General features: G+C 33.7%; 1 protein-coding gene across 21 annotated transcripts in view; it reads left to right on the top strand.

The window, feature by feature from the left end:
- The window catches only part of Patronin (calmodulin-regulated spectrin-associated protein patronin), a 120,664-nt gene extending 93,487 nt beyond the window's left edge, over positions 1–27,177 (top strand). For 11 of the 21 annotated variants that reach the window (XM_074139120.1, XM_074139115.1, XM_074139135.1 and 8 more), the window contains 13 exons: positions 44–156; positions 544–1,101; positions 1,281–1,687; positions 1,969–2,207; positions 2,549–2,800; positions 2,890–3,126; positions 4,163–4,391; positions 8,090–8,191; positions 9,940–10,014; positions 10,780–10,872; positions 14,336–14,577; positions 14,693–14,934; positions 27,015–27,177. In XM_074139120.1, the coding sequence (XP_073995221.1) occupies positions 44–156; positions 544–1,101; positions 1,281–1,687; positions 1,969–2,207; positions 2,549–2,800; positions 2,890–3,126; positions 4,163–4,391; positions 8,090–8,191; positions 9,940–10,014; positions 10,780–10,872; positions 14,336–14,577; positions 14,693–14,934; positions 27,015–27,159 (2,934 nt within the window). In that variant the 3' untranslated portion in view covers positions 27,160–27,177. The remainder of the gene's footprint in view (positions 1–43; positions 157–543; positions 1,102–1,280; positions 1,688–1,968; positions 2,208–2,548; positions 2,801–2,889; positions 3,127–4,162; positions 4,392–8,089; positions 8,192–9,939; positions 10,015–10,779; positions 10,873–14,335; positions 14,578–14,692; positions 14,935–27,014) is intronic. The other 10 variants (XM_074139117.1, XM_074139122.1, XM_074139124.1 and 7 more) reach the window with 10 other exon arrangements.
- Positions 27,178–27,629: the final 452 nt, after the last annotated feature.

The raw sequence follows: 27,629 nt of genomic DNA, 5'->3' as shown, positions 1-27,629 counted from the left end.
GTTTAATTGAACTTTTCTTTTTTTTTATTCTTCGGAACAATAGGACATAACGGAAGTGGAACAGAAGTGGCTATCAGGTGATGGATTCACGGAAGAAAGGAAAACACCGGACATGGACAACATGGATATTGAAACTTATCAGCAGTCTATAGCCCAGTAAGTTGGATGACCACTATCTTTGTGCCGTATCTGATCTCAGTGTTGTTTGAGAACTTCCAAAATATACCCTCCTGGTATTACGGAGATCAAGGCGAAACCCATTGTTTGATTACGCGAGCGTGTTATCTTTGTTTAATTTCCAATCCGTTTACAGAATCCGTTTAACTTAACTTTCTATGTGACACACGTACCACTGTATAACCTTTCTTCTCAGTCAGCAAGTGTAGTAGTGGTGCTTGAATCATAATTGGAAGTCAACACCAAACTGGGGAGAATACAAAATAACACGCATGCTCCGTCATATATAGTTAATTATTCTAAGAGCATTACCCAATTAGAACTGTCAGAGAAATTATTTACATCAGATTTTACATTTTCTTACAGAATGAACTCCAGTTTGCATGAAATCCAGGCCGACCTGCAGAGATTAGCTAATCAACAGAATCAACTTCAGAACAATCAGATTGGTCAGCCGCTGAATCAAGGGAACATGGGTATGCCTCAGGTGTTGCAGCCACAACAACAATCGCAACAGCCGCCACAGATGCAAAGTTTTGCTTCGCTGCATCAACAGGCCGGCTATACCACACAACACATTAACTTCAATAGCCAACCACCGCAACAACAACAACAACAACAACAGTATCCCATGCAACAGCAACAGCACTATCAGCTCCAGTCGCAACAAGCGCCGCCTCCACAGCAACCACCACAGCCACCACAACAACAGCATGAATATTTCAATGGTCGGTTGGCCACCTTCAACACTGGTCATACTCAACAACAGATGCAACAGATGCACAGTTTGATGTCCGCTGCCAGCAACACTGGCCAGCAGCATTATAATACTCAGCAATGGCACAGCCTCAGTCAACAGTCGCCACAGCCACCGCAACAGCAACCACAACAACAGCAGCCTAACTATAATACCTACAGTTCTAGGTAAACTATACTTGCCGGAAACCTTTTTGTATTCGTAAAGCGGATTATCTTGATCAGTTGCTTGACTGAGTCGAGTTACCCAATATTTGGGATTTAATAGATCAAAATATCAGATAGTGAAGTTGTCTTATCTGTAAATTTGGTTTGTAGTATTAATTATGATATTGGGCAAATTTCAGATACAATCAAGGATTCCAATTGCACAATTACGAGGACAGTTACCACCATCGGCATGATCCTGCACCACCACCGCCTCCACCATCACACCACACGCAACCACCGTCCACGCAAGGAGAGTTCTATTTGCACGACCCGCCGACGGTACAGCAACGTAGAACCTGGGGCCAGCCGTACAGCCCTTCAGCCGACTCCGGATGGTCCGGCAGCGGAGGCAGTGCCAAACGAGAGCCAGTCTCATTGGGCAGTTCGCCTAAACAGCCGCACTATCTAATGCACAACGGTGGCGGAGGCCGGACCTCGCCGCCCACAGGCGTTCCAACACCTCCGCCCAGATCTTCGGTCAACCACGCGCCACTACCAACGCCACCTGTTGATGATATGGAGCCGCAGAGCATATCCTTCATTGGTGTGTTATTTAAACGTATTTTTTATTGATTGTAATTTATCTTACTAAGCATGGGAAAGTAGTGTAATCGTGCAGATATTCAGTTAGCAGTTTTCGCAGAAAGTGTTCGTTATGAGGTCCCATAAGTTCGAAACAAATTGGTCTATGCGTGTGTATCAAGCGTAACTCCAAAACGAATACTGAATACCTCAAACCGGATTTACCTCTTTACTCACGATGGATAGTTCACTTTCTCAAACAGGCTGCAGCAGATTTTCAACTTTTAACTTTTGCATTTACAGGTTCCGGCGATGATGATCCCCATTTGACTACAGGACTTAGCAAGTTGAATATCACCTCCGGAAGTAGAACCTATAGGATACCCTCGCCAACCAGAGCTTATACACCTTCAGTGAGGAATTCCTTTAGTCAACAGCACGATAAACCGGAACAAGGATTTTATATATCGTTTGATGATCCTTCGTCCCAGCCAAAGAGACCTAAACCTCCCCTTAGGACGAAGAGGAATTCACCTAAAAAGGTTGAGTGGTTTATTGTAATATAATGTAGCTCCATTCTAGCTGCATTTAAAAACAACATGTAGATAATTGAAAGAATCTAAGACTTGGAAACGTCTGTTGGCCGAAATGTTTTAAAGTCATTATTAACATGATATTTTTTGTTTCTTCTTTATCTTCATTTAGAAATTTACAATCTGTATAAATATGCAGCATGTAAGTTGTGAGGAGATTAAATTGTCTTATTTCTGCTTTGGATTGGACTTAACTAAGTACTTGTTTCTTTTATAGAGTTCCGCAAGAAAACCGATTTAAAACCGCTGCTCTGAGCAAACTTGGTAACTGATGTTTTTTTATTTCTTAGGAGAGAGGTCTGACGCAGACATTAGACGGCAGTAGTTTAGGAAAAACTTGTGAAGAAACCCAGAATGGGCAGCAAACACATTCATCAGTTGGTTCGCCGATGACAGAACGACCGATCGTAAGATCCAGCAGTATTGCCAGCCAGGAGTGTAGTCCTGCACCACCTCCTCGGAACAGGGAGTCAATCTCGGAGAGTAGGGTTCCTCATATTCCCGTTGAAGAGCCCATTGTTATAGGCGCTCAACCTGATCCTGTAATTTTTAATTATTATTATTTTAATTAGAGAAATATAATTTTATTAATTCTTATGCTTTGAGATTTATGCGACTATATCTTGCACAGGGTACCCTTGATGAAATGGAAAAGAAAAAGGAACGTATTCTAATGTTGTCGCTGCAGAGGAGGCAAGCCGCGGAAGAGGCGAGAACGTTGAAAGAAGCGGAGGCGGCGCGAAGGAGAGACCAAGAGAAGGCTAGAGAAGAAGAGAAGCTGCGAAAGAAAGAGGAGGAAAAGAGGCGTAGGGCGGTCATACTCGAACAGTACAAGATTAAGAAAGTGATAGAAGAAGCGGAAAGAGAGGTGAATTTTAATCGAAGAAAGTTAAAACTTGGTGTCTTAGATGCTGTTCAGAGGTAGCCACTTTAAAACTGGTCAAAATTGGTCATCTACCGATCCCTTTACTAAATTGATTTTTCCATTTTTTTTTAAAGAATTTTCTTGAAAGCGGCTCTTGCGATTTCATCTAACCAGTTAAGCGCGTTCGACGTGTATACACGTTGTGAAAAATATAAAATTGCCATTAACTATAAAAACTCGAAATTTTAATAAAATACAATAAGAATATTATTTGATGGGATGTTTCCTTTATCTTACCCAACAGAACTGCCAAGTATTTTATTCGGAGGGGTTGGTGGGAGTCAGCCAAATGATAAGTGGTTGGTACATGTTTGGTCTCTGCATTAGAGATTGGGGGAATTACGCACCCAAATAGAAGCTCTCAACCCTTTGTGCAATGCCCGTTTTTTGCCTTAGATAGAGATTCAGACTTTAGTACGAGCATGATTTCATTTTGCACAGAATTCAAAAAGCTCTTTTCTTCCTTGTAAAAGCTCTTGTGCGTCCCTAGATAACTAGGAGCAATGTATACGTGAAGCGGTGCAAGATTTTGAATGAGCACAGAATGCTCTGGTAATCTCAAGCCCCAGAAATTGCAGAAAAAGTCGCTTGCTATTATGACGTTGTAAACTTTTGGTTGTTTTGCCACCTGCGTTCGACGTCGACGCAGGGTATACATGTCGTCATTGTCTGATTTTAATTCCGCACAGTGTTTTTTTTTAAAAAAAACTGAATTCCACCGCTTAACTGGTTAAACATTGTATAGTGATTAAGGCTACATAAATCTACAACATTGACTGCAGTCATTTTTTTTTCCTCGAAGTTGGAGCACTCTGTGAGACGAAGTACACGCCTTCAAAAGTAATCAGAATTGAAAATGGGACTCAAACATTCGAAATTTGTATAACTTTTGTTGACTTGGAACTTAGAGAATATTTTGGATGTCCACTACTAATTTTTTTTCTCCTTAACAACCCCCTGATGTTTTTATTCTTCACAGGGTAAACAGGTAGATAAGGAACTGTTGCATTCGCTAAAGATGGGACTGAGTAGTGCGAGCGGTAGTAGTACCAGCGGAGGAAGCAGCAGTGGTGGACCAAAGATGAGAAGTAAAACTGGCCAAGGAAGGCCAAGGCCGAAAACTATACACATAGACTCAGGAGCGGACAGTCATCCTGGTACCATCACCCCTAGTAGAGATAAGAAAGGATCTTCGTCTAATCTTTCAGGTAAATTTTGTAACAATTACTTGATTTTTAGAAAAGAATTTCTTATATTGATTTAAATCAAGTTTCCTCATTTTGAAACCAAAGTTTGGCAATCGTATCACAGAACTTTTCTTTATTGCTAAATTTTAGTGGTTATTGTTTCTTTTCTTGCATAGATCTATCATTGATTACCTTGTTTTTTTAATAACTTTTGATAGTTGATGTTTACATAAACAATAATCTAGTATTTTTAGTCGAATTCAAGTCTTGGAAGTATATAAAAAAAAAAAAACAATTATTTTGAAGTAGGATAGTTTGAATTCATTATAAATGATGAATTTAATAATGAAGCAGTGTTACCTGACTAACAAAACGTTGGAAGTATTCACAAAGTGCACAGTAATCCATCACGGCTCTAGAGTGGGCCAAAAAACAAAGTACAAAGTATATTATTAGAAATTCATTTTTCTAGTTTGTAGTGAACAAAGAAAAGTAGTTGATTTTATTTATTTTTTAGTTTGGGAATGATTTTGTTTTTGCTTTATGAGTAGTATCGATTATTATGTAGTGTCGATAATTTCTTGTCTTTAGTTCTTTTTTCCATCGATTGTAGAAAACTAAATTTCTATTTTTTAATCATAATTGGACTTTATTTTTTACTTTCTTTTCTTAATAGGTAACTTAAAATATTGCGATCCTGTCCAATTTCCACATGGAATATCCGCTTTTAAAAGAGAGAGATAGAAAAAAAAGAAAAGATTTTGAGAAAATCGTGTGAGTGAGAGACTGAGAAAAGTCGTATTTCAAAAATGAAAAATCGTTACAAACTAACAAATTTTCATTTCGTTTTCGTATCTCTATGGTTACGAAAGTTACGTGGCAGTGAAAATCTCTTAAGGAAGTTGGTTGGCCATGTTGGTGAGAATTACGTGGGTGAATCAAATATGAACCGGACTTTTGCTTTAGAACATTTATTTGTACAGTAAATAAACTTTTGAATACATCTTATTTTTCTATATAATCTTCTCTTTTATTTACACATTTTTTCCTCCAAATCAGACGTTTTTTAATTCCTAAATCAAAGAATGAATCTGGTCGTGTCAGTAGGCCAATTGCGCACTAACGTTTCTACACAATCGTCGTCGTCGTCAAAGTGATGATCTCCCCAGGGGTGTAATGATGCTCCCACGTCTTATCACAGGTGACAATGTGCCTCAAAGAAAGCATCCCCCTCTGTTCGATATCGTGTTGTAAGGGAGCGGGAAAGGAGGAATAAAAACGGGTGAACACAAAATGTTAATTTAAGGAAAACTAATTCTATTTATTGTCAATAAGAAAAGAACACATACAAATAAAATAAAACAGTACAAAAAGTGATAAGTAAACATAAAACAAACTCATAAAATCAATCCTCAATCATAAAATAAATTAAACATAAATCAACCCTTTTAATTGTAACACAACTCAAAAATTCTCTTACATTTCTCTTACTTTTCTCTTACACTTAATCAGCTGACGCGGTAGAGTAGTGGGATTAGGAGCTACACAAGCGACGAGATCACTCACACACACACACACACACACAACCCTACTGCTGGCCCTACTCGTTCTCCGCATACCCAACTCCTCTACCTGAGCCGGCCGTCCCCACTCCGCTCTCTGTGTCAAAAGTTTTTTCACAGACGTGGAAGACGGTTTGCTTACTGCTCTTCGTCAAGAGGCGAGGAACCCCACCTTGCCGACACTTTTCGGGTTACCCAAATCATCGGAAATGATTGATTGGGCACTCCCATACGATGTTCCAACGTGTGCAGCAATTTCCCACATTGTAAGGCCGGCGGTCTCCTTTAATCATCTCACGGATCGCTAGAATATTCGCGCGTCACTGGTGCTTGTCCGAGGTCGGCGTGCATGCGTGTCATTTTGCACTGACTCTCGGCCATCGGAAAATTTTTTGTGCCAGTCGTAGACGTGGGCCCTTTTTCAGCAAACTGTGCAGTTAGTCGACGCAAAATTTCGGCAGGTATTCGCCCTCCTGGGACAAAAATTTAATAATAATTCGTTGCTCAACAGACGTGTGTCGCTCTTATTCAGGAAATGGTGCTACCAACAGCCAAACTGCCCAGGCGAGCTGGACCGAGTTACTCCGCTCCTCTTTACATCCCCACACTGCACATATTATGACGTCACGTTACTCACTTCACCTAAGGAGCGTCAATGAGAAAAGTCCGGTTAATATTTGATTCACCCACGTAATATGACTCCAATATACTGAGTTTGAAGATGTATAATTGTGAGTCAGAACTTTGAGAAATGGAGCAATAGAAAGTCGTGTGATTTTTCACAATATATATTTTTTTTACGGTTATTTCAGTGATTAGCTTAGCTTTGATTTGATGGTGATTTCATCCACAAACTGGGACAACAAGGACAGCAGTTCTCTTATACGATTGCCTAAAGATGTATGTGTAGTTAGCGTTTACCAGTGGAACTGTCCATCCTTGAAAATTTTATTGTTGTAAAGAAATAGGTCAAAATCCAACAAACCAGAGACAAAATCACCATTATATATGTTGCATGTTAATGCACGCCTTGCCAGTTTAAATGGTAAATTCAAATTTATAGTTTTGGTGTAATATTTATTTATTTATTTTTTATTATTTATTTTAGTTACCATGCTTGTTTGTTATAATGAAATGAACAATAATTTCAAGTATACTAGACAAATTGAGCTATATTGTCACAAGGTTTTTTTTAAAAAAAAATTACTTTATTTGTTGTATTGAAATGCACTAAGTTTCATTTTATTTTATTTTTTTGTTTCTCCCGGTAATAAAAGCTGACCGAATGTTAAGTTTTATTTTAATGTTTAATTGGGTAAAATGGCAGGTTTAGAATAATCGACAGCGATTATTCTTGATTAAGTCCCTGGTTTCTTAGTTCGAATTCAGGTCCTTAGATTTTTTCTCTTCCTTGGAGCTAATTTACAGCTCGCTATCCGGCGGTGTGGTTACTGTTGTCGGCAACGACGTAAAAATTCCTAACGTGGCCCTATCAGTACCATCAGAAGCTCCTTCCTTGCTTGCTTGCTTGGGCGTCGTCCATTTCATTCCCCTGCATGCCCGCGATATACCCCACCTTAATAGAGGTAACAGTGTTACCTCTACAAAAGTGCCTCAAATGATGTCATCAATGAGCCAAGAACTTAAATGTAGGATCAGTAATTGCCGTCTTGATATTATACCACAAGCTCATTTTGCAGGACACTAAAGTGGATGTTGCTGCCTACCGCGCGTCTAGAAGTAATCCGAAAATCGTTCACCAATTGATTTCAAAATGTCTTTGTTGCTTGTTCGTACAGTTTTGAGGAAGGATTTTGTGGAATTTCTTATATAAGTCTAGTTGCGTTCATCCTGGAAGCACTGCTAGATTGCAGTAAGAATCTGATGATCGGGTAATTGGGCCGTCCTGAGTTGGCATCAGAAGTACGAGTTCTTTGGGTTACTAATGCAGACCCCAAATACCAGTGAAGAAATGCGTCCAAAAATCGAGATACCAACTCTCTGTTCTGATGACAATCGTTTAACCCAAAACTGTCCACTTCTGTTTGCACCTTCTTGACTTTTTAAGAGATGTTAAACAAAAAAGTTGGAGCAGGAGGTCAGCTTCTGTTACTGTATATGTAAGTTACGGTGGGGTGTGTGTGTGTGTGCATGTAGTGTTCTCTACTGGGTCGTCCACCATGAGGAGGGACTACTACCGGGGATCTCAGGATTGTCTGGTCGAGACAAGGAAACCATCGTCCGCACGACTCTATTCAGGTATTTTATAATTGTTTTTTATGATAATTCAAAAATTACTTTAAGCAAGATTAAATTGAAATTAAAACTATATTTAATCCCTCAGTCCGTTTATTACTATATTATAACATTCAGGAACAAGGCAGACTCTTGTTAATTAATGTAACTGTTTATGTGGCTAATTTGGCTTTTAGTAAAAAAATTTGTACTCAATTATTATTTGTTTTGTGTTCTGTGTAAGATAGGAGTTGTGTTCGTTTTTTAGTGGGGGTTACGTCATCTAATTCTCCAAGATGTTACGTATGAACACACAAACATAAACACAATTAGCAAATCCACAACCCCTTATATTAGATTCTCATTCTTCGATCAATCATTTTCATACTCCGGAAATTGTTCCACCGCTATCTTAAAATTGTTTTTAGAAAAAACATTTGCTTTTATTAGTACTTTATAGGTTACCTAGGATTTCCGCTTTAAAACACAGTTTGATCAGTTTAAATTACATGCTCTACAAATAAACGAAGATTGTGTGTACAATAATTATAGCAAACTTTTTCCTTTAATTCTGTCAAGATATTGAAAACGTTGATTTCTTTGCTAAATAAATATTTTACAGGAAATTGACTTCAGTGTGGCATCTCCCAACATGATACATTTTTTTACCATCATTCTAGAGAATCTTATCAGGAGAGATATTTATTAAAATAAAATCCCTGGCTACAAACTATCAGAATGAAATAACCACTGATTATTATCTAGTAAAATTCCCATTATAGTCAATCACAAACAGATATGACCTAGGTTAGGTTAGGTTAGGTTTTGTTTGGTTTGGTTTGGTTTGGTTAGGTTAGGTTAGGTTAGGTTAGGTTAGGTTAGGTTAGGTTAGGTTAGTATATCTGTAGTATAAAATTCTTATATCCTAATCGGAAAACCCAATTGCACACTCCTGCTCTAGCTTAAGAATTAGAAAAACACATTTTCCACTTTATAACACATTATTTTTCATTCTCAACAATCACAAAAAAAACGCTCCATGCAGACAGACGTCTTCAGTGTTCTACATCGAGGAGATTGGTTTGCTAACCTCTCCTGGAGTAACCATATTTCTAATATTTAGCTGGAACATAGCTTATTATAATCAGAAAAATGTATAATGTACGCTTCTTTTTTTTTTTCTTTTTTTCTGTTTTGATTTACCTAACTAAGCATATATGTATTTAAACTTTCTCTTACTTGGTAAGGAAAATTTTTTTATGATCATGTCAAATTTTCTATTTCGAGTTTTCACCAAAAATTACCAATTTTTGGCGCCCTGAGTCCGAAAGAAGCTGAAAGAGTCTTGAGATTGCGGCGCGGCCTACCTGGAGATACTGGCTGCAAGGCTAGCGATCCAAGTCCCCTTAACCGGGGAGTACTACATTAATCTTAATGGATTTTTTTCATTTTTATGGGATTTCTAAAATTTGCCCCCCCCCTAAATTCATATTTATTTGAATAATTTTTCTGGGAATTTGAGATGTTCCCTAAAAGTCCACAATTTTGAGAATTACCGTAAGAGAAAGTGCTGTGAGATGATGTTTATTCCCCCTGTTGATCCTTAACCCTTGTCCTAATAACAGAGACTTCCTCATAATTTCACCTCCTACTTTTTTGGTGTTTTTTTTTTTTTTTCCCCCCCCTGGTCTCTGTCCATGTATTTTGTGGTATATTTGGTGTGTGTGTTTGTACGTACGGCTTGTTGGCAAGCGCTTTATGGTGGGTTTCAGAGATTGGCGACGAAAGCCGGGGTACTTCTCCAGGAAGGTCACTTGGTCGACGATCTTCCTACAAAACGTCAAGAGGTTAGTCCATTATATTATAGTCTCAAAAAAAAAAAAAATAAATTTAAAAAAAATCAAGTAACTTTATTCACCAAATTTTGCCTTACCATTATTTTTTGTTTTGTTTTATATTTTTAAAATTATTATTAATTGGTACTTAAAAATAATAAATGTGCTTCTTTTATTTATTTTTTTTAAAAATACAGTAGGTGTTGTTGTAATTTTCAGATTTTTTTAAATTTTTCTTTGTTCGTAATTATGTTTTTTACAATTCTGTTTACAAATTTTATGATTTGTAAACAGAAATATGGATATTCATTATTTATTTGTTAACTTCTAAAAACACACGGATTTGATTTCCTTTTTTCTTTTTTTTTATTTGAATAAACACCGTAAGAAAAACTTAACGAATCCAACCACAACATCACTTGATGCACTTTGCAAGAAGCACATATCACATAGAAGCAAAGCACATCGCTTTATATTATTTATTATTTTACATTTATTTTGACGTTTGAAAATTAAATAGAATATTAAATAAATTTTAATTGAATAATAAAAGAAATAATAATTTGGATCTTAACTTTTACTTGATTAAATATTTTGGGTTTTTTTTTAAAAAATAATTATTTAAATATTTTTACTAAAAATGTTTTTTTTTTAATTCTTAAAATATTTTTCTTTGAAACAAAACAATTTTACAAAAACATACAAAAAAAAATACAAAAAAAAAAAAGAATAGAAAAAGGTGCGGAAGGTAGAAACCACTGGGGTATATGGTTGCAGATGCCTCGCCGGAAGTTCGAACGATGGGACGTCCCAAGTACGGCACTTATCAGGCGCGCCGCAAGTCGAACTCCCTCATGAACCTCGCTGCCGGTAAGACCAACTACAAAGAAAACAAAAATACAAATAAATATTTAAAAAAAGGAATACAAAAGAAAAATACCCACAATTTGTGTCTGATCCCCCGTTGCTCTGCTATATTCCTGCTACTTTGTAACATTACACACGCTTTTTTATTCAATTTTATTTAATTAAATTTGATTTTAAATATTTTCTGGCTTATTTAACCAATTAAAATGGAGGTTTATTTTTTATAATCACTTTTCTTTTTTTTTTTCATTTCACAAAATACAAAAAAAAAAAATAAATTGTTTATAATCACCCATTTTGGGAGCGGCACTGGTGTTTTGTTGCACAAACTGGTGGCGGTGACTCACGCACATTCATGTAACAGGATGATCCTGAGATGATGGGGAATTGATGAATCTTCAACGAGGATAAATAAAATTTGGCCAATGGCTTTTAAAAATGGGGGGCAGACAAATCAGAATTTGATGGTTACAAAAAGGATACATTAAACTATAATTCACGAGGCTGAAACGCAGTAGTAAAACAAGACATAGTGACGTAATGTGCGCATCATCTAAAAAAAAAAAGGGCAAAGCATCAGATTTTATTATGGGTCTAAATCAGCATTCACTGTAATCTTAGCCTTTCTTCATCGATTCATTTTCCTTCCTTAGCACTGTTTATGTTTTTTCGGTTTCTCTCGTCTCATTTCGTAAATGATGGTTTCTGGCTGGCTCTCATTGTCGGACCTTTCATTGTTAACAGTGGCTGGGCTGTGTGCCACTGGAGAACCATAGTGTCCAGCCTCCTTTAAACCATATATACGTAGGCTCTTGAATACGGCCAATGCTTCTGTTGTTGGATTCAGAACAAAGTGCCTTAGAACAGCTAAGCTAGGGCAGTTCACTTGAGAATTGATTGCAAATTCACAATCTGGCACTTCTCCATCAAAGGTTGTTGTTAAAAGGAATCAGAGGATTCTAGGCTAAAGTACATCCCCACAAGAAGCTGGATGCCAATGCTCGCCTCCGACAACGCTTTCTCGGATATTCCATAGACATCATCCCGAATTGAACATTTTTGTGGTGAGGGGGTATAGTAAACAAATATGTTCAACTCTGGTTACTGTCAACACCGACCAGCGATTCGTTATTGTAAAGAACGGAAACGCCCTAAATAAAGCTTTGAAATTAGAAGTTTGCGACTTTTTCCAATTCAGTTCTTGGTGCTGAATTTTAAACATTTATGATGATTATACTTCCAGATTCAATTAGCTGAAAAAAATTAAAACAAAATACTATGGGCTTGAAGATCGATAAATAGATGATTATTTTTTAAATTTAATGTGGATAAAAATTTGTCTTTAATAAACTGTGAAACAAAGGTTTAAAGTTGCTGGTTTCACCTGGGGTAGCACGCACTTTTTTTATGTTTGTTTTTGTATCCCTTACTAGTATCGTACTTTCAGCCATTATCAGATGTTGATTAACTAGTTCGGTGTTGAGAATTTTGAAATGTTTCGTTATTTACACATAATTATGTGATTATGATATCATTTTCATCAATATTTAATTCAATAATAATTATTATGGTCTGGATTAGCTCAGTGGTTAGCTTATTGGATCCTGAACGCGGAATTCATTAACTTTATTTCAATATTTTTACTTGTTTACGGTTAAAAGTTTTAAATAACTTAACCTGCACAAAGTATAACCTCCCTCATAGAGTCAGCAAGTGTTGTAGTGCGAGACAGACACGTACATCAAGTGAACCTGAAATCTCTTCTACACCAAACTGATGATTAATCCTATCCCCTAATGGTGGATAAAAGTTCGAAACAAGTCAGGTATGCAATAAACATGCGGGCTATGGACGGGATAAAATCTCAAGACATTAACCAGCATAATTTTCATAGATTTGAAAATCAGGAATTTCTGGTGGATAGTGTATTTTATAAATAAAAATCTTTAAATCAATTAAAATAAGAACTTGCTTATTTTCAGTAAGCAAGAACAATAAATACTGGTTAGAGGTTGACAACTTTGTAAAAGTGATTGCAAAAAAATAAATAAAATAAAAATAAAGATATACTATTCTGTTTACTTAACTAAGTAAACTGATCAAAGTTGTCGATCTTAACTTAAATAAAAACTTTTATTCATAGAAAGTGAATCATGTCCCCCAAACACAGTTGATAGGCAAAAAGTAAAGTTATGATTCATTATTTGTTTTTTGATCAGCTGTGTTTGGACATGTTTGATCGATGTTTTTCTTGATCGATGTAAAAAACTTCAGAGAACAAGTTTTTTTTTTATTTTAGTTTTCTTTTAAGTTCAAAAATACAGTTTATAAGAAAATTTTATAAAAAACTTTAAATTATGGAGTTTGTTTATAAATTAACTATGCAATTCTCATTCATTCGTAACACTATCTTTTCCTCTATATGTTGGTGAAGGTAAATTTTGCTAATTTTATAAGTTTTTTTTTAATGTTTGTTTTTGTCAACCATTGTTTTCTTTATAATTAAAAAATTAATTATGGTGGAGTAAATTTAAAACCTAAAAGAATAAAATGTGTTTTAAATAAAAGTATTTTTACACAAAGCGCTTTTGTGATTGGTTGCTTGTATTTGTACTTATTATTTGATTGGTTTAGGGTAAGCTTAGTGTGAGGTTAATTTTTTGGACCTTCGTATGGTTTTGGTTTCTTACACATTTTATCAATAGTAGATATTTTTAGGTTAATTTTTTTTTATATGTTGTTTTATAAATTTTTAATTTAGTCTTAGATGTAGATTTTATTATTAAATAATTACATTTGATTTCAGTTACGATATTAATGGAAAGCAAAAATTATAAAAGAAAAAATGATTAGTCTAGCGGGAAAGAACGATGAAAATCAGTCAAAAACTGTGCTGCTTGCATAGCCCACTGGAACTTCGCCTTGTATACTCCACGATAGCCGTGTGGATTCGATTCCCGGGATCTAGCTAGGCCTTGGATTTTATTTAATGGTTTATGCGAGAAATTTATAGTAAAAAGTATTGTTTGCATCTAATTTGATAGTTGGACGTAAAAGACCACTTTAAATAGTTGGCAGTACTGTTTATCATCTCCAAAATAGTGGCACAGTAGTTGACTTAGGTCGTTCTTTCCTTAGTCCCTTATAATTTTTTTTTTTTTTTTTTTCTGTTTTCTGGATCCTAAAACTATGATTTTCATTTAGAAAAATTCATAAAAATCTTAACGAATTATAGTGAGCTCATAAAAGAAAACATTTCTATCAGCATTGCTAGTGAAGATTCCAAGATGTTCATTCCAAGCATGAAAATGACATTTTTGCATGTATATTCCAAAAAAAAATAAAAGTTTTCAATTTTAAAAACAAAATCACTCGACGATAATTTTGAATAATTAATACTTTATTTGTGTGTGTTTCTTTTTTCCACTCTTCCTTTTAAAAAAACAAAACAAAATCCATGGAACAGGTTCCAGCTGTGATCAAGATAGTCTTGTTTATCGTTACGGAGATACAGATTCCGGACTGGGTCGAGCCACTCCGCCCAGAAGGGTGCCATCACCTTCAGGACCTGGATCTCTGCCAGCCACCCACCATCGTCGGCTACAGCCCGGCATGGGCAGGTATGACGTTGCGGATAATGTCTCGGATGCCGGCTCAGATTACACTGGTCCTAGACTGTACAGACAGCCAGCTACTAAAAGTAATAAGGTGAGAAAAATATCGTTAGTTTGATTTGATTGTACAATTTTTCCATTTTTATTCCCAGTATTATTCGGCTACCATTAATATTAAACTACATACTTATCTTCTTCATTTCGCTCAGGGTATCGTACTGAACGCTGTAGAATATTGTGTCTTCCCTGGAGCCGTAAATAAAGAAGCCAAACAAAGAGTTATAGAAGAGATGAACAGGTCTGAAGCGAAACATTTTTTGGTGCTATTCCGAGACGCTGGCTGCCAGTTCAGAGCATTGTACGCTTATTATCCAGAGACGGAAGAAGTAGTGAAGTTATACGGAACCGGACCTAAACAAGTCTCGGATCGAATGTTCGATAAATTCTTCAAGTAAGTATCTCGACGTATAGGAATCAAATTCACTAGAAAGCTGAATTAATTTTTTTGTAGTAAACTGTTTCAGTAGATTGCTAAAACATTATTTCGTATAACGCTTCCAACGTTAATAACTAAAAAGCTTAACACGAATAAAAAGAAACTCTCACTAAACTTTTTTTTTAAATTAATCGATTTTTAAAAATAAAATCGATAGAAATTAATAAGTTAACCAAGCTGAGATATTCTAATTTGAATGTATCTGTTATTACCAGAGTTGGGCAAAAATTTAATCAATTAAAAAACAATTGAATTAAACCGAAATTTAATTTTAATCATGATTAAAATTCAAAAATTTAATCGGCCAAAATTAGTTGATTAAAATTAAATTCACTTTTAATTTAATCGGAATTTAATCAATTAAAATTTTTAATCATAACTAAAAATTAAGATTAAAATTAAAATTAAATAATCGTAATTTTAATTGATTGAATTAAATTCCAAATTTAGTTTTAATCACTTTGGACGATTAAATTTTTTAATTTAATCAAAAATTGAGAGATTAAATTTTTAAAACCAATCATTGCCAATGGTTAAACCAGAATCGGACCAATGCATCTTTATTCCGCCTAGCTGGTGCCTCTTCTCTATCAATATTATCACCTTTCCCAAACTTGGCACCTTCATTCTACCAGTCTGGTGTCTCATATATACCATGTTGGTGACTCTCAAGACTACCTTACACACACATTTAACCATGTTTACCACTCACTATACTTAGATAGGACCACCTCACACTCACATTTAACCATGTTTACCACTCACTATACTTAGATAGGACCACCTTACACTCACATTTAACCATGTATACCACTCACTATACTTAGATAGGACCACCTTACACTCACATTTTACCTAGTTGGCGACTCACTAGACTTAGATAGCACCACCTTACACTCACATTTAACCATGCTTACCACTCACTAGACTTAAATAGGACCACCTTACACTCACATTTACTTATATGCAGTGGTTCATAACCTTTTCATAGACACGGAACACTAACATTAAATAATTTGAAATTCGGTATTTAGCAAGAACTTAAAATTAAATTCAAATTAAAAAAAAGGAACAATTTTTTGTTTTCGTATCTTTCCTAAGTTTCTAAATTTCAATACATTTAAAATTGAAACTTCGCGGAACACTTGGACCATATTCGCGGAACACCGGTTAAAAACCACTGCTTTATATCTTCTAAAATTATAGATCTGTGCATAAAATAACTATAGTTTATGATTGAGAAAAAAAAAGTGTACAAGAGAAATTTCATACGAATATGTGGTTCACAGTGGGAGATATAGAACGGCCATAATCTTACAGAATTTCATGACCCACAAAGTTTTCAACCCTTTATATCTTCTACATTTATAGATCTGTGCACAAAATAACTATAGTTTATAATTGAGAAAAACAAAGTGTACAAGAGAACAACATTTCATACGAATTCGTGATTCACAGTGGGAGATATAGAACGGCCATAATCTTACAGAAATTCATGACCCAAAAAATTTTCAACCCTTTATATCTTCTACATTTATAGATCTGAGCACAAAATAACTATAGTTTATAATTGAGAAAAACAAAGTGTACAAGAGAACAAAATTTCATACGAATACATGGTTCACAGTGGGAGATATAGAACGGCCATAATTTTACAGAATTTCATGACCCAAAAAATTTTCAACCCTTTATATCTTCTACCTTTTTAGATCTGTGCACAAAATAACTATAGTTTTAAATTGAGAAAAACAAAGTGTACAAGAGAACAAAATTTCATACGAACACGTGGTTCACAGTGGGAGATATAGAACGGCCATAATTTTACAGAATTTCATCACCCAAAAAATTTGCAACCCTTTATATCTTCTACATTTATTGATCTGTGCACAAAATAACTATAGTTTATAATTGAGAAAAACAAAGTGTATAAGAGAAAAAAATTACATATCAATACGTACTTCGCAGTGGGAGATATAGAACGGCCATAATCTTACAGAATTTCATGACCCACAAAGTTTTCAACCCTTTATATCTTCTACATTTATAGATCTGTACACAAAATAACTATAGTTTATAATTGAGAAAAACAAAGTGTACAAGAGAACAAAATTTCATACGAATTCGTGGTTCACAGTGGGAGATATAGAACGGCCATAATCTTACAGAATTTCATGACCCAAAAAATTTTCAACCCTTTATATCTTCTACATTTATAGATCTGAGCACAAAATAACTATAGTTTATAATTGAGAAAAACAAAGTGTACAAGAGAACAAAATTTCATACGAATACATGGTTCACAGTGGGAGATATAGAACGGCCATAATTTTACAGAATTTCATGACCCAAAAAATTTTCAACCCTTTATATCTTCTACATTTATTGATCTGTACACAAAATAACTATAGTTTATAATTGAGAAAAACAAAGTGTATAAGAGAACAAAATTTCATACGAATACGTGGTTCACAGTAGGAGATATAGAACGGCCATAATCATACAGAATTTCATGACCCAAAAGATTTTCAACCCTTTATATCTTCTACATTTATAGCTCTGTGCACAAAATAACTATAGTTTATAATTGAGAAAAACAAAGTGTACAAGAGAACAAAATTTCGTACGAATACGTGGTTCACAGTGGGAGATATAGAACGGCCATAATTTTACAGAATTTCATGACCCAAAAAATTTTCAACCCTTTATATCTTCTACCTTTTTAGATCTGTGCACAAAATAACTATAGCTTATAATTGAGAAAAACAAAGTGTACAAGAGAAGAAAATTCCATACGAATACGTGGTTCACAGTGGGAGATATAGAACGGCCATAATTTTACAGAATTTCATGACCCAAAAAATTTTCAACCCTTTATATCTTCTACATTTATAGATCTGAGCACAAAATAACTATAGTTTATAATTGAGAAAAACAAAGTGTACAAGAGAACAAAATTTCATACGAATACATGGTTCACAGTGGGAGATATAGAACGGCCATAATTTTACAGAATTTCATGACCCAAAAAATTTTCAACCCATTATATCTTCTACCTTTTTAGATCTGTGCACAAAATAACTTTAGTTTATAATTGAGAAAAACAAAGTGTACAAGAGAACAAAATTTCATACGAATACATGGTTCACAGTAGGAGATATAGAACGGCCATAATCTTACAGAATTTCATGACCCAAAAAATTTTCAACACTTTATATCTTCTACATTTTTAGATCTTTGCACAAATAACTATAGTTTATAATTGAGAAAAACCATGTGTACAAGAGAACAAAATTTCATACGAATACGTGGTTCACAGTGGGAGATATAGAAAGGCCATAATCTTACAGAATTTCATGACCCAAAAAATTTTCAACCCTTTATATCTTCTATATTTTTAGATGTTTGCACAAATTAACAATAGTTTATAATTGAGAAAAACCAAGTGTACAAGAGAACAAAATTTCATACGAATACGTGGTTCACAGTGGGAGATATAGAACGGCCATAATTTTACAGAATTTCATGACCCACAAAATTTTCAACCCTTTATATCTTCTACATTTATTGATCTGTACACAAAATAACTATAGTTTATAATTGAGAAAAACAAAGTGTATAAGAGAACAAAATTTCATACGAATACGTGGTTCACAGTAGGAGATATAGAACGGCCATAATCATACAGAATTTCATGACCCAAAAGATTTTCAACCCTTTATATCTTCTACATTTATAGATCTGTGCACAAAATAACTATAGTTTATAATTGAGAAAAACAAAGTGTACAAGAGAACAAAATTTCGTACGAATACGTGGTTCACAGTGGGAGATATAGAACGGCCATAATTTTACAGAATTTCATGACCCAAAAAATTTTCAACCCTTTATATCTTCTACCTTTTTAGATCTGTGCACAAAATAACTATAGCTTATAATTGAGAAAAACAAAGTGTACAAGAGAAGAAAATTTCATACGAATACGTGGTTCACAGTGGGAGATATAGAACGGCCATAATTTTACAGAATTTCATGACCCAAAAAATTTTCAACCCTTTATATCTTCTACATTTATAGATCTGAGCACAAAATAACTATAGTTTATAATTGAGAAAAACAAAGTGTACAAGAGAACAAAATTTCATACGAATACATGGTTCACAGTGGGAGATATAGAACGGCCATAATTTTACAGAATTTCATGACCCAAAAAATTTTCAACCCATTATATCTTCTACATTTTTAGATCTTTGCACAAATTAACTATAGTTTATAATTGAGAAAAACCATGTGTACAAGAGAACAAAATTTCATACGAATACGTGGTTCACAGTGGGAGATATAGAACGGCCATAATCTTACAGAATTTCATGACCCAAAAAATTTTCAACCCTTTATATCTTCTACATTTATTGATGTGTGCACAAAATAACTATAGTTTATAATTGAGAAAAACAAAGTGTACAAGAGAACAAAATTTCATACGAATACGAGGTTCACAGTGGGAGATATAGAAAGGCCATAATCTTACAGAATTTCATGACCCAAAAAATTTTCAACCCTTTATATCTTCTATATTTTTAGATGTTTGCACAAATTAACAATAGTTTATAATTGAGAAAAACCAAGTGTACAAGAGAACAAAATTTCATACGAATACGTGGTTCACAGTGGGAGATATAGAACGGCCATAATTTTACAGAATTTCATGACCCACAAAATTTTCAACCCTTTATATCTTCTACCTTTTTAGATCTTTGCCCAAAATAACTATAGCTTATAATTGAGAAAAACAAAGTGTATAAGAGAACAAAATTTCATACGAATACGTGGTTCACAGTGGGAGATATAGAACGGCCATAATTTTACAGAATTTCATGACCCAAAAAATTTTCAACCCTTTATATCTTCTACTTTTTTAGATCTTTGCCCAAAATAACTATAGTTTAAAATTGAGAAAAACAAAGTGTACAAGAGAACAAAATTTCATACGAATACGTGGTTCACAGTGGGAGATATAGAACGGCCATAATTTTACAGAATTTCATGACCCAAAAAATTTTCAACCCTTTATATCTTCTACCTTTTTAGATCTGTGCACAAAATAACTATAGCTTATAATTGAGAAAAACAAAGTGTACAAGAGAAGAAAATTTCATACGAATACGTGGTTCACAGTGGGAGATATAGAACGGCCATAATTTTACAGAATTTCATGACCCAAAAAATTTTCAACCCTTTATATCTTCTACATTTATAGATCTGAGCACAAAATAACTATAGTTTATAATTGAGAAAAACAAAGTGTACAAGAGAACAAAATTTCATACGAATACATGGTTCACAGTGGGAGATATAGAACGGCCATAATTTTACAGAATTTCATGACCCAAAAAATTTTCAACCCATTATATCTTCTACATTTTTAGATCTTTGCACAAATTAACTATAGTTTATAATTGAGAAAAACCATGTGTACAAGAGAACAAAATTTCATACGAATACGTGGTTCACAGTGGGAGATATAGAACGGCCATAATCTTACAGAATTTCATGACCCAAAAAATTTTCAACCCTTTATATCTTCTACATTTATTGATGTGTGCACAAAATAACTATAGTTTATAATTGAGAAAAACCAAGTGTACAAGAGAACAAAATTTCATACGAATACGTGGTTCACAGTGGGAGATATAGAACGGCCATAATTTTACAGAATTTCATGACCCACAAAATTTTCAACCCTTTATATCTTCTACCTTTTTAGATCTTTGCCCAAAATAACTATAGCTTATAATTGAGAAAAACAAAGTGTATAAGAGAACAAAATTTCATACGAATACGTGGTTCACAGTGGGAGATATAGAACGGCCATAATTTTACAGAATTTCATGACCCAAAAAATTTTCAACCCTTTATATCTTCTACTTTTTTAGATCTTTGCCCAAAATAACTATAGTTTAAAATTGAGAAAAACAAAGTGTACAAGAGAACAAAATTTCATACGAATACGTGGTTCACAGTGGGAGATATAGAACGGCCATAATTTTACAGAATTTCATGACCCAAAAAATTTTCAACCCTTTATATCTTCTACCTTTTTAGATCTGTGCACAAAATAACTATAGTTTATAATTGAGAAAAACAAAGTGTACAAGAGAACAAAATCCATATCAATACGTGGTTCACAGTGGGAGATATAGAACGGCCATAATTTTACAGAATTTCATGACCCACAAAATTTTCCACCCTTTATATCTTCTACATTTTTAGATCTGCGCACAAAATAACTATAGTTTATAATTGAGAAAAACAAAGTGTACAAGAGAACAAAATTCCATATCAATACGTGGTTCACAGTGGGAGTTATAGAACGGCCATAATCTTACAGAATTTCATGACCCAAAAAATTTTCAACCCCTTATATCTTCTACCTTTTTAGATCTGTGCACAAAATAACTATAGTTTATAATTGAGAAAAACAAAGTGTACAAGAGAACAAAATTTAATACGAATACGAGGTTCACAGTGGGAGATATAGAACGGCCATAATCTTCAGAATTTCATGACCCAAAAAATTTTCAACCCTTTATATCTTCTACATTTTTAGATCTTTGCACAAATTAACTATAGTTTATAATTGAGAAAAACCAAGTGTACAATAGAACAAAATTTCATACGAATACGTGGTTCACAGTGGGAGATATAGAACGGCCATAATTTTACAGAATTTCATGACCCAAAAAATTTTCAACCCTTTATATCTTCTACCTCTTTAGATCTGTGCACAAAATAACTATAGTTTATAATTGAGAAAAACAAAGTGTACAAGAGAACAAAATTTCATACGAATACGTGGTTCACAGTGGGAGATATAGAACGGCCATAATCTTACAGAATTTCATGACCCAAAAAATTTTCAACCCTTTATATCTTCTACATTTATTGATGTGTGCACAAAATAACTATAGTTTATAATTGAGAAAAACCATGTGTACAAGAGAACAAAATTTCATACGAATACGTGGTTCACAGTGGGAGATATAGAACGGCCATAATTTTACAGAATTTCATGACCCACAAAATTTTCAACCCTTTATATCTTCTACCTTTTTAGATCTTTGCCCAAAATAACTATAGCTTATAATTGAGAAAAACAAAGTGTATAAGAGAACAAAATTTCATACGAATACGTGGTTCACAGTGGGAGATATAGAACGGCCATAATTTTACAGAATTTCATGACCCAAAAAATTTTCAACCCTTTATATCTTCTACTTTTTTAGATCTTTGCCCAAAATAACTATAGTTTAAAATTGAGAAAAACAAAGTGTACAAGAGAACAAAATTTCATACGAATACGTGGTTCACAGTGGGAGATATAGAACGGCCATAATTTTACAGAATTTCATGACCCACAAAATTTTCCACCCTTTATATCTTCTACCTTTTTAGATCTGTGCACAAAATAACTATAGTTTATAATTGAGAAAAACAAAGTGTACAAGAGAACAAAATTTCATACGAATACGTGGTTCACAGTGGGAGATATAGAACGGCCATAATCTTACAGAATTTCATGACCCAAAAAATTTTCAACCCTTTATATCTTCTACATTTATTGATGTGTGCACAAAATAACTATAGTTTATAATTGAGAAAAACAAAGTGTACAAGAGAACAAAATTTAATACGAATACGAGGTTCACAGTGGGAGATATAGAACGGCCATAATCTTCAGAATTTCATGACCCAAAAAATTTTCAACCCCTTATATCTTCTACATTTTTAGATCTTTGCACAAATTAACTATAGTTTATAATTGAGAAAAACCAAGTGTACAAGAGAACAAAATTTCATACGAATTCGTGGTTCACAGTGGGAGATATAGAACGGCCATAATTTTACAGAATTTCATGACCCAAAAAATTTTCAACCCTTTATATCTTCTACCTCTTTAGATCTGTGCACAAAATAACTATAGTTTATAATTGAGAAAAACAAAGTGTACAAGAGAACAAAATTTCATACGAATACGTGGTTCACAGTGGGAGATATAGAACGGCCATAATCTTACAGAATTTCATGACCCAAAAAATTTTCAACCCTTTATATCTTCTACATTTATTGATGTGTGCACAAAATAACTATAGTTTATAATTGAGAAAAACAAAGTGTACAAGAGAACAAAATTTCATACGAATACGAGGTTCACAGTGGGAGATATAGAACGGCCATAATCTTACAGAATTTATGACCCAAAAAATTTTCAACCCTTTATATCTTCTACATTTTTAGATCTTTGCACAAATTAACTATAGTTTATAATTAAGAAAAACCATGTGTACAAGAGAACAAAATTTCATACGAATACGTGGTTCACAGTGGGAGATATAGAACGGCCATAATTTTACAGAATTTCATGACCCAAAAAATTTTCAACCTTTTAGGGTGTAGGGACCAGTAATTGACTGCTTAAGAAAAAATTCGAGTTTAAGATAGAATAACTTCCGTTATTTTGGCTCCAGGTGTAGGTTGTAAAATTGTACCGCTCCAGTAGGATGTATTGTATTTTATTAATATTTTAAAAGCAATAAATTCGATCTTTATGTCAACCAAAAATGATTTTTTTTGGAAAATATGTCAATGACCCAGTAATTGACATACCGAATTTTCGGTGGAACCAGTGTTTGACATGGGGTGGGACCAGTAATTGACATACAAATATATTCATGAAACGACATAAGGTATGCATTCAAAATCACTTTTAAATCTAAATAAATCACTTAAATCACCTAAATCACTTTTTCAATTGGATTTATAACAAAAATCGGTCTTATTCATAATTAATTAGTTTTTAAATAGGCAAACCTAAATAATCTAATATTTTTTCAACGTTACTCTTTTTTATGCAGTTTTTGACGATCAACCCTTACACAACTGTCCTACCGGACAGTTTTAATTAAGTCCAATCCAAGACAGGTAATTTGAAGAACAGCCCTTTCTTTCAATAGTACCAAGGAGATATTAGCTAACATGCTTGTTAGATCGTACACAATGTCTGTCGGCTCGCTTTTATCTCTTTCTCTCAACCCTTCCGCTCTCTTATCCTTTCAAGTTTCCGCTAAATATTTTGTTACTTAAACCTTTTTTTTTGGGAACTTTTTTGGTTCTCACTTTACCAAACTCTCTTCCGATTAGACTATGTGGTCACATCCTTGTTTTATTCATTCCGCCTATAACGCTGCTACCGATCGCAACTACGCGACTTTGTGTTCGAGTTGTTGGTGCTTTCTAGTGAACCAAATTTCTCCTACGCTTCCCTTCTTTTGGAGCGCTTCGCTAATATTTTCCACAATCTGTGCTGCCAGTGTCATTTGCTTCGAAACCAAACTATCTGAATGTAATTCATTCTTACTTTCTGCATCTATTCAGTATTTTATTGTTTATTATTACTGAGTTACCTCTTGGGCACATGTATATTATACATTGTGTGCACGTTCATCGCGTCCCGCCACAGGTTGTAAGCATTCGCATTTGTAACAGTAATAAATAAATGAAACGTCAATGAAAAAAAAACTAGATTAAAAAATATATATCTGTTAGTGACTCTTTAACTTGGAAAGGATAGGTATTAAAATACACATGCCTACAAATAAACCACTGATATTCACATAACTAGGTAACCAATTAACAAAAATATGTGTTACTAAAATAGGCACACCATAAAAGAAAAAATGAATGAAAAAACAAAATATTCTTTCGGAATACATAGGAAATGAACATCATAATATATCCTATGTAATTGATAATTAGCCACTTGAAATCACAAGCCATTTGAAAACCTCACACATCAACGGTTTTATTAAATTGGTAACGTTCTCCATAAAGTAGTACAGGGCGATCCAACCTTCACGTGTTTAGGAATTAAAAATGGTTTTCATACCGATTTCATTTTTTTAAAATACAGTTTAGCCTATTTAGCCTATGGGATGCTATATATTCGTCTTCCGTCAACATGTCTGTCAATTGGTAAATACAATAGATCTTACAGTCTTTTTTATGTTATTATTGTGTAACATCACAAAGTCACCAACTCTCCACGTGCTCGTATGTTTGATTTCGCACCTGGTACTTCTCTTGAGGGAGCTTCATTTTTCCTCTGGCCGTTTCCTTTGATGGAATTCTATGGCTTAGCCATTTCCTCGCTTTCTTCTTTGTCATGTGGCTAGGACCCAAAACTGAGGGAGAAAGAGAGATTTTCCAACTCCGATAAGTGGGCGTCGTTTTTATTAGTCACGTAGGCCTCGTGAAGCTGTTCGGCGATCACGACTATTCCAGTTTGTTGTTCATACATTGTTGTTCTCTACAGAATAATCATTCTGCATGCCCTCTTGAAATAAGGCGTACATTTGCTAATTCATTAATTTAAACATATTTTGTTGGAAGTTTTACTATTTATTTTGCCGATTTTTATCAATGATTTTATTTTACAATGATTGAATTTTTAATTATAATAAAATTTATCAACCTATCTTACCATTTTCCCAGGAAGTCAATCACTGGTCTCAAACAAAAAAGCTGTAGGACTAGTAATTGACATGTATGTCAATTACTGGGCAGATTGCCGTTTCAAGGACCAGTGATTGACAGCCCCATTTTAATCCTCAATGCTTCTTATAATGAAAAAAAAACTACATAAATGAAATCTACAAGTGATACTAATTATAACAGAACATTGATAACCACACGAATATATGAACTAATAAACGAAAAATAAGAAAAAAGGAAAATTATTTTCTTATCAATCCTCCTTAGCAACGGCTTGTTTTTCCCTTGATTTTGAACTTTTAACACAAATAACCTTCCACTGATACCAAGGAACCTTCCAATAATTAATATTTTTCTGGAACTGCTGCCCAAAGGCTTCTCAATAACGAAATTGAAAGAATCACCACTAAAAACGGCTCATATCCCTTATAATACCAGTTTATTTCTGGTATGTCAATTACTGGTGCCCAGTCAATTACTGGTCCCTTCACCCTATATCTTCTACTTTTTTAGATCTTTGCCCAAAATAACTATAGCTTATAATTGAGAAAAACAAAGTGTACAAGAGAACAAAATTCCATATCAATACGTGGTTCACAGTGGGAGGTATAGAACGGCCATAATTTTACAGAATTTCATGACCCACAAAATTTTCCACCCTTTATATCAGTGGTTCTTAACCTTTTCATAGACGCGAAACACAATTATATGTATATATTTTTCTCGTGGAACACTAACATTAAATAATTTGAAATTCGGTAAGCAAGAACTTGAAATTAAATTCAAATTAAAAAAAAAGGAACAATTTTTTGTTTCCGTATCTTTCCTAAGTTTCTAAATTTCAATACATTTAACACTTGGACCATATTCGCGGTACACCGGTTAAGTACCACTGGTCTAGAGACTCGTGAAGAAGTCCAAGTCTACAAAAATTAACCGACAAGTATTTATTGAAGACGCTCAGAAAAAGGGCCTCGCCAAAACGTGGTTCGAACCATTGGTTGAAAAGCCATAAAAGTGGATGATTAATTTTGATTAACGATTGAAATTGAACTAATTCGGTGATTAAAATTAAAGTTCAATTTAATTCTCAGATTTAATCATAATTTTTTTAGTTTGATTAACGATTAAATCTGAAATTTAATTGATTAAATAATTGTCATATGATTAAAATTACGATTAAATTCTGATTAAAATTAAAAATAAAAATCAATTAAAAAAATTAATCAATTTTTAGAATTTAATTGTTTTTTTAATCAGTGCCCAACTCTGGTTATTACAATGTTACCCGAGTTACCATAGCAACCGGTTTATTTTAGTATTATTTTTTTGAGCACATGAAAGATATTGTTTGTGACTAGAGCGGAAGTGTTTTCACAAAACTCGCAATATAGTACTCCATTTTTTTTTTTTTTTTGCACTAGTCACACAAATAACTAATAATATTATTTATGTTGTTCTTAATTTTTATTTTTATTTTTTTCCAGGTACAATTCAGGTGGTAAATGTTTTTCACAAGTACACACAAAACACCTTACCGTTACAATAGACGCTTTTACTATACACAATAGCTTATGGCAGGGTAAGAAAGTGAACTTGCCAAATAAACGAGATATGACATTGGTCATTTAGTCATCTATTATAAATAATATTTCTAATTAATTAATAATTTAAAAAAAAACAACAAAAAAAACAGAAAATTAGTGATTTGGGAACAGAGGAAAATATTGTTTAGAAGCTTATTTATTGAATGGAAAGAAATGGTTAATTTGATAATGGAGATTTGTATTGATGTTTATAGTTCGCCCGTGGGACTCTCGCTATTCTTCAAGTCCAATTTATAATTATGATTAGTTATTCTTGTTTTAATTTTTAACTCTTTAATTATTACTATTATATTTTGTATATCTAATCATTTTCCAATTTATTATTTTTTTAAATACAAGAACATTAAAAAAAAAGTTAAAAAATTAATATATATTTGTGTACACTAAAAATAAAATGAAAATTTAGATCGAATGTACAATTCATTCTGTACATAGTTATTTATATAAACAATTAATATACATTACAAAATAATTTAATAATCGGGGGATATGAAT

Source organism: Rhodnius prolixus, unplaced genomic scaffold (genome assembly GCF_049639745.1).
Source record: "Rhodnius prolixus isolate KJV_2025 unplaced genomic scaffold, Rpr scaffold_17, whole genome shotgun sequence".
In the NCBI taxonomy this organism is placed as follows: domain Eukaryota; kingdom Metazoa; phylum Arthropoda; class Insecta; order Hemiptera; family Reduviidae; genus Rhodnius; species Rhodnius prolixus.
This window is presented reverse-complemented; position numbering and strand designations above follow the sequence as displayed.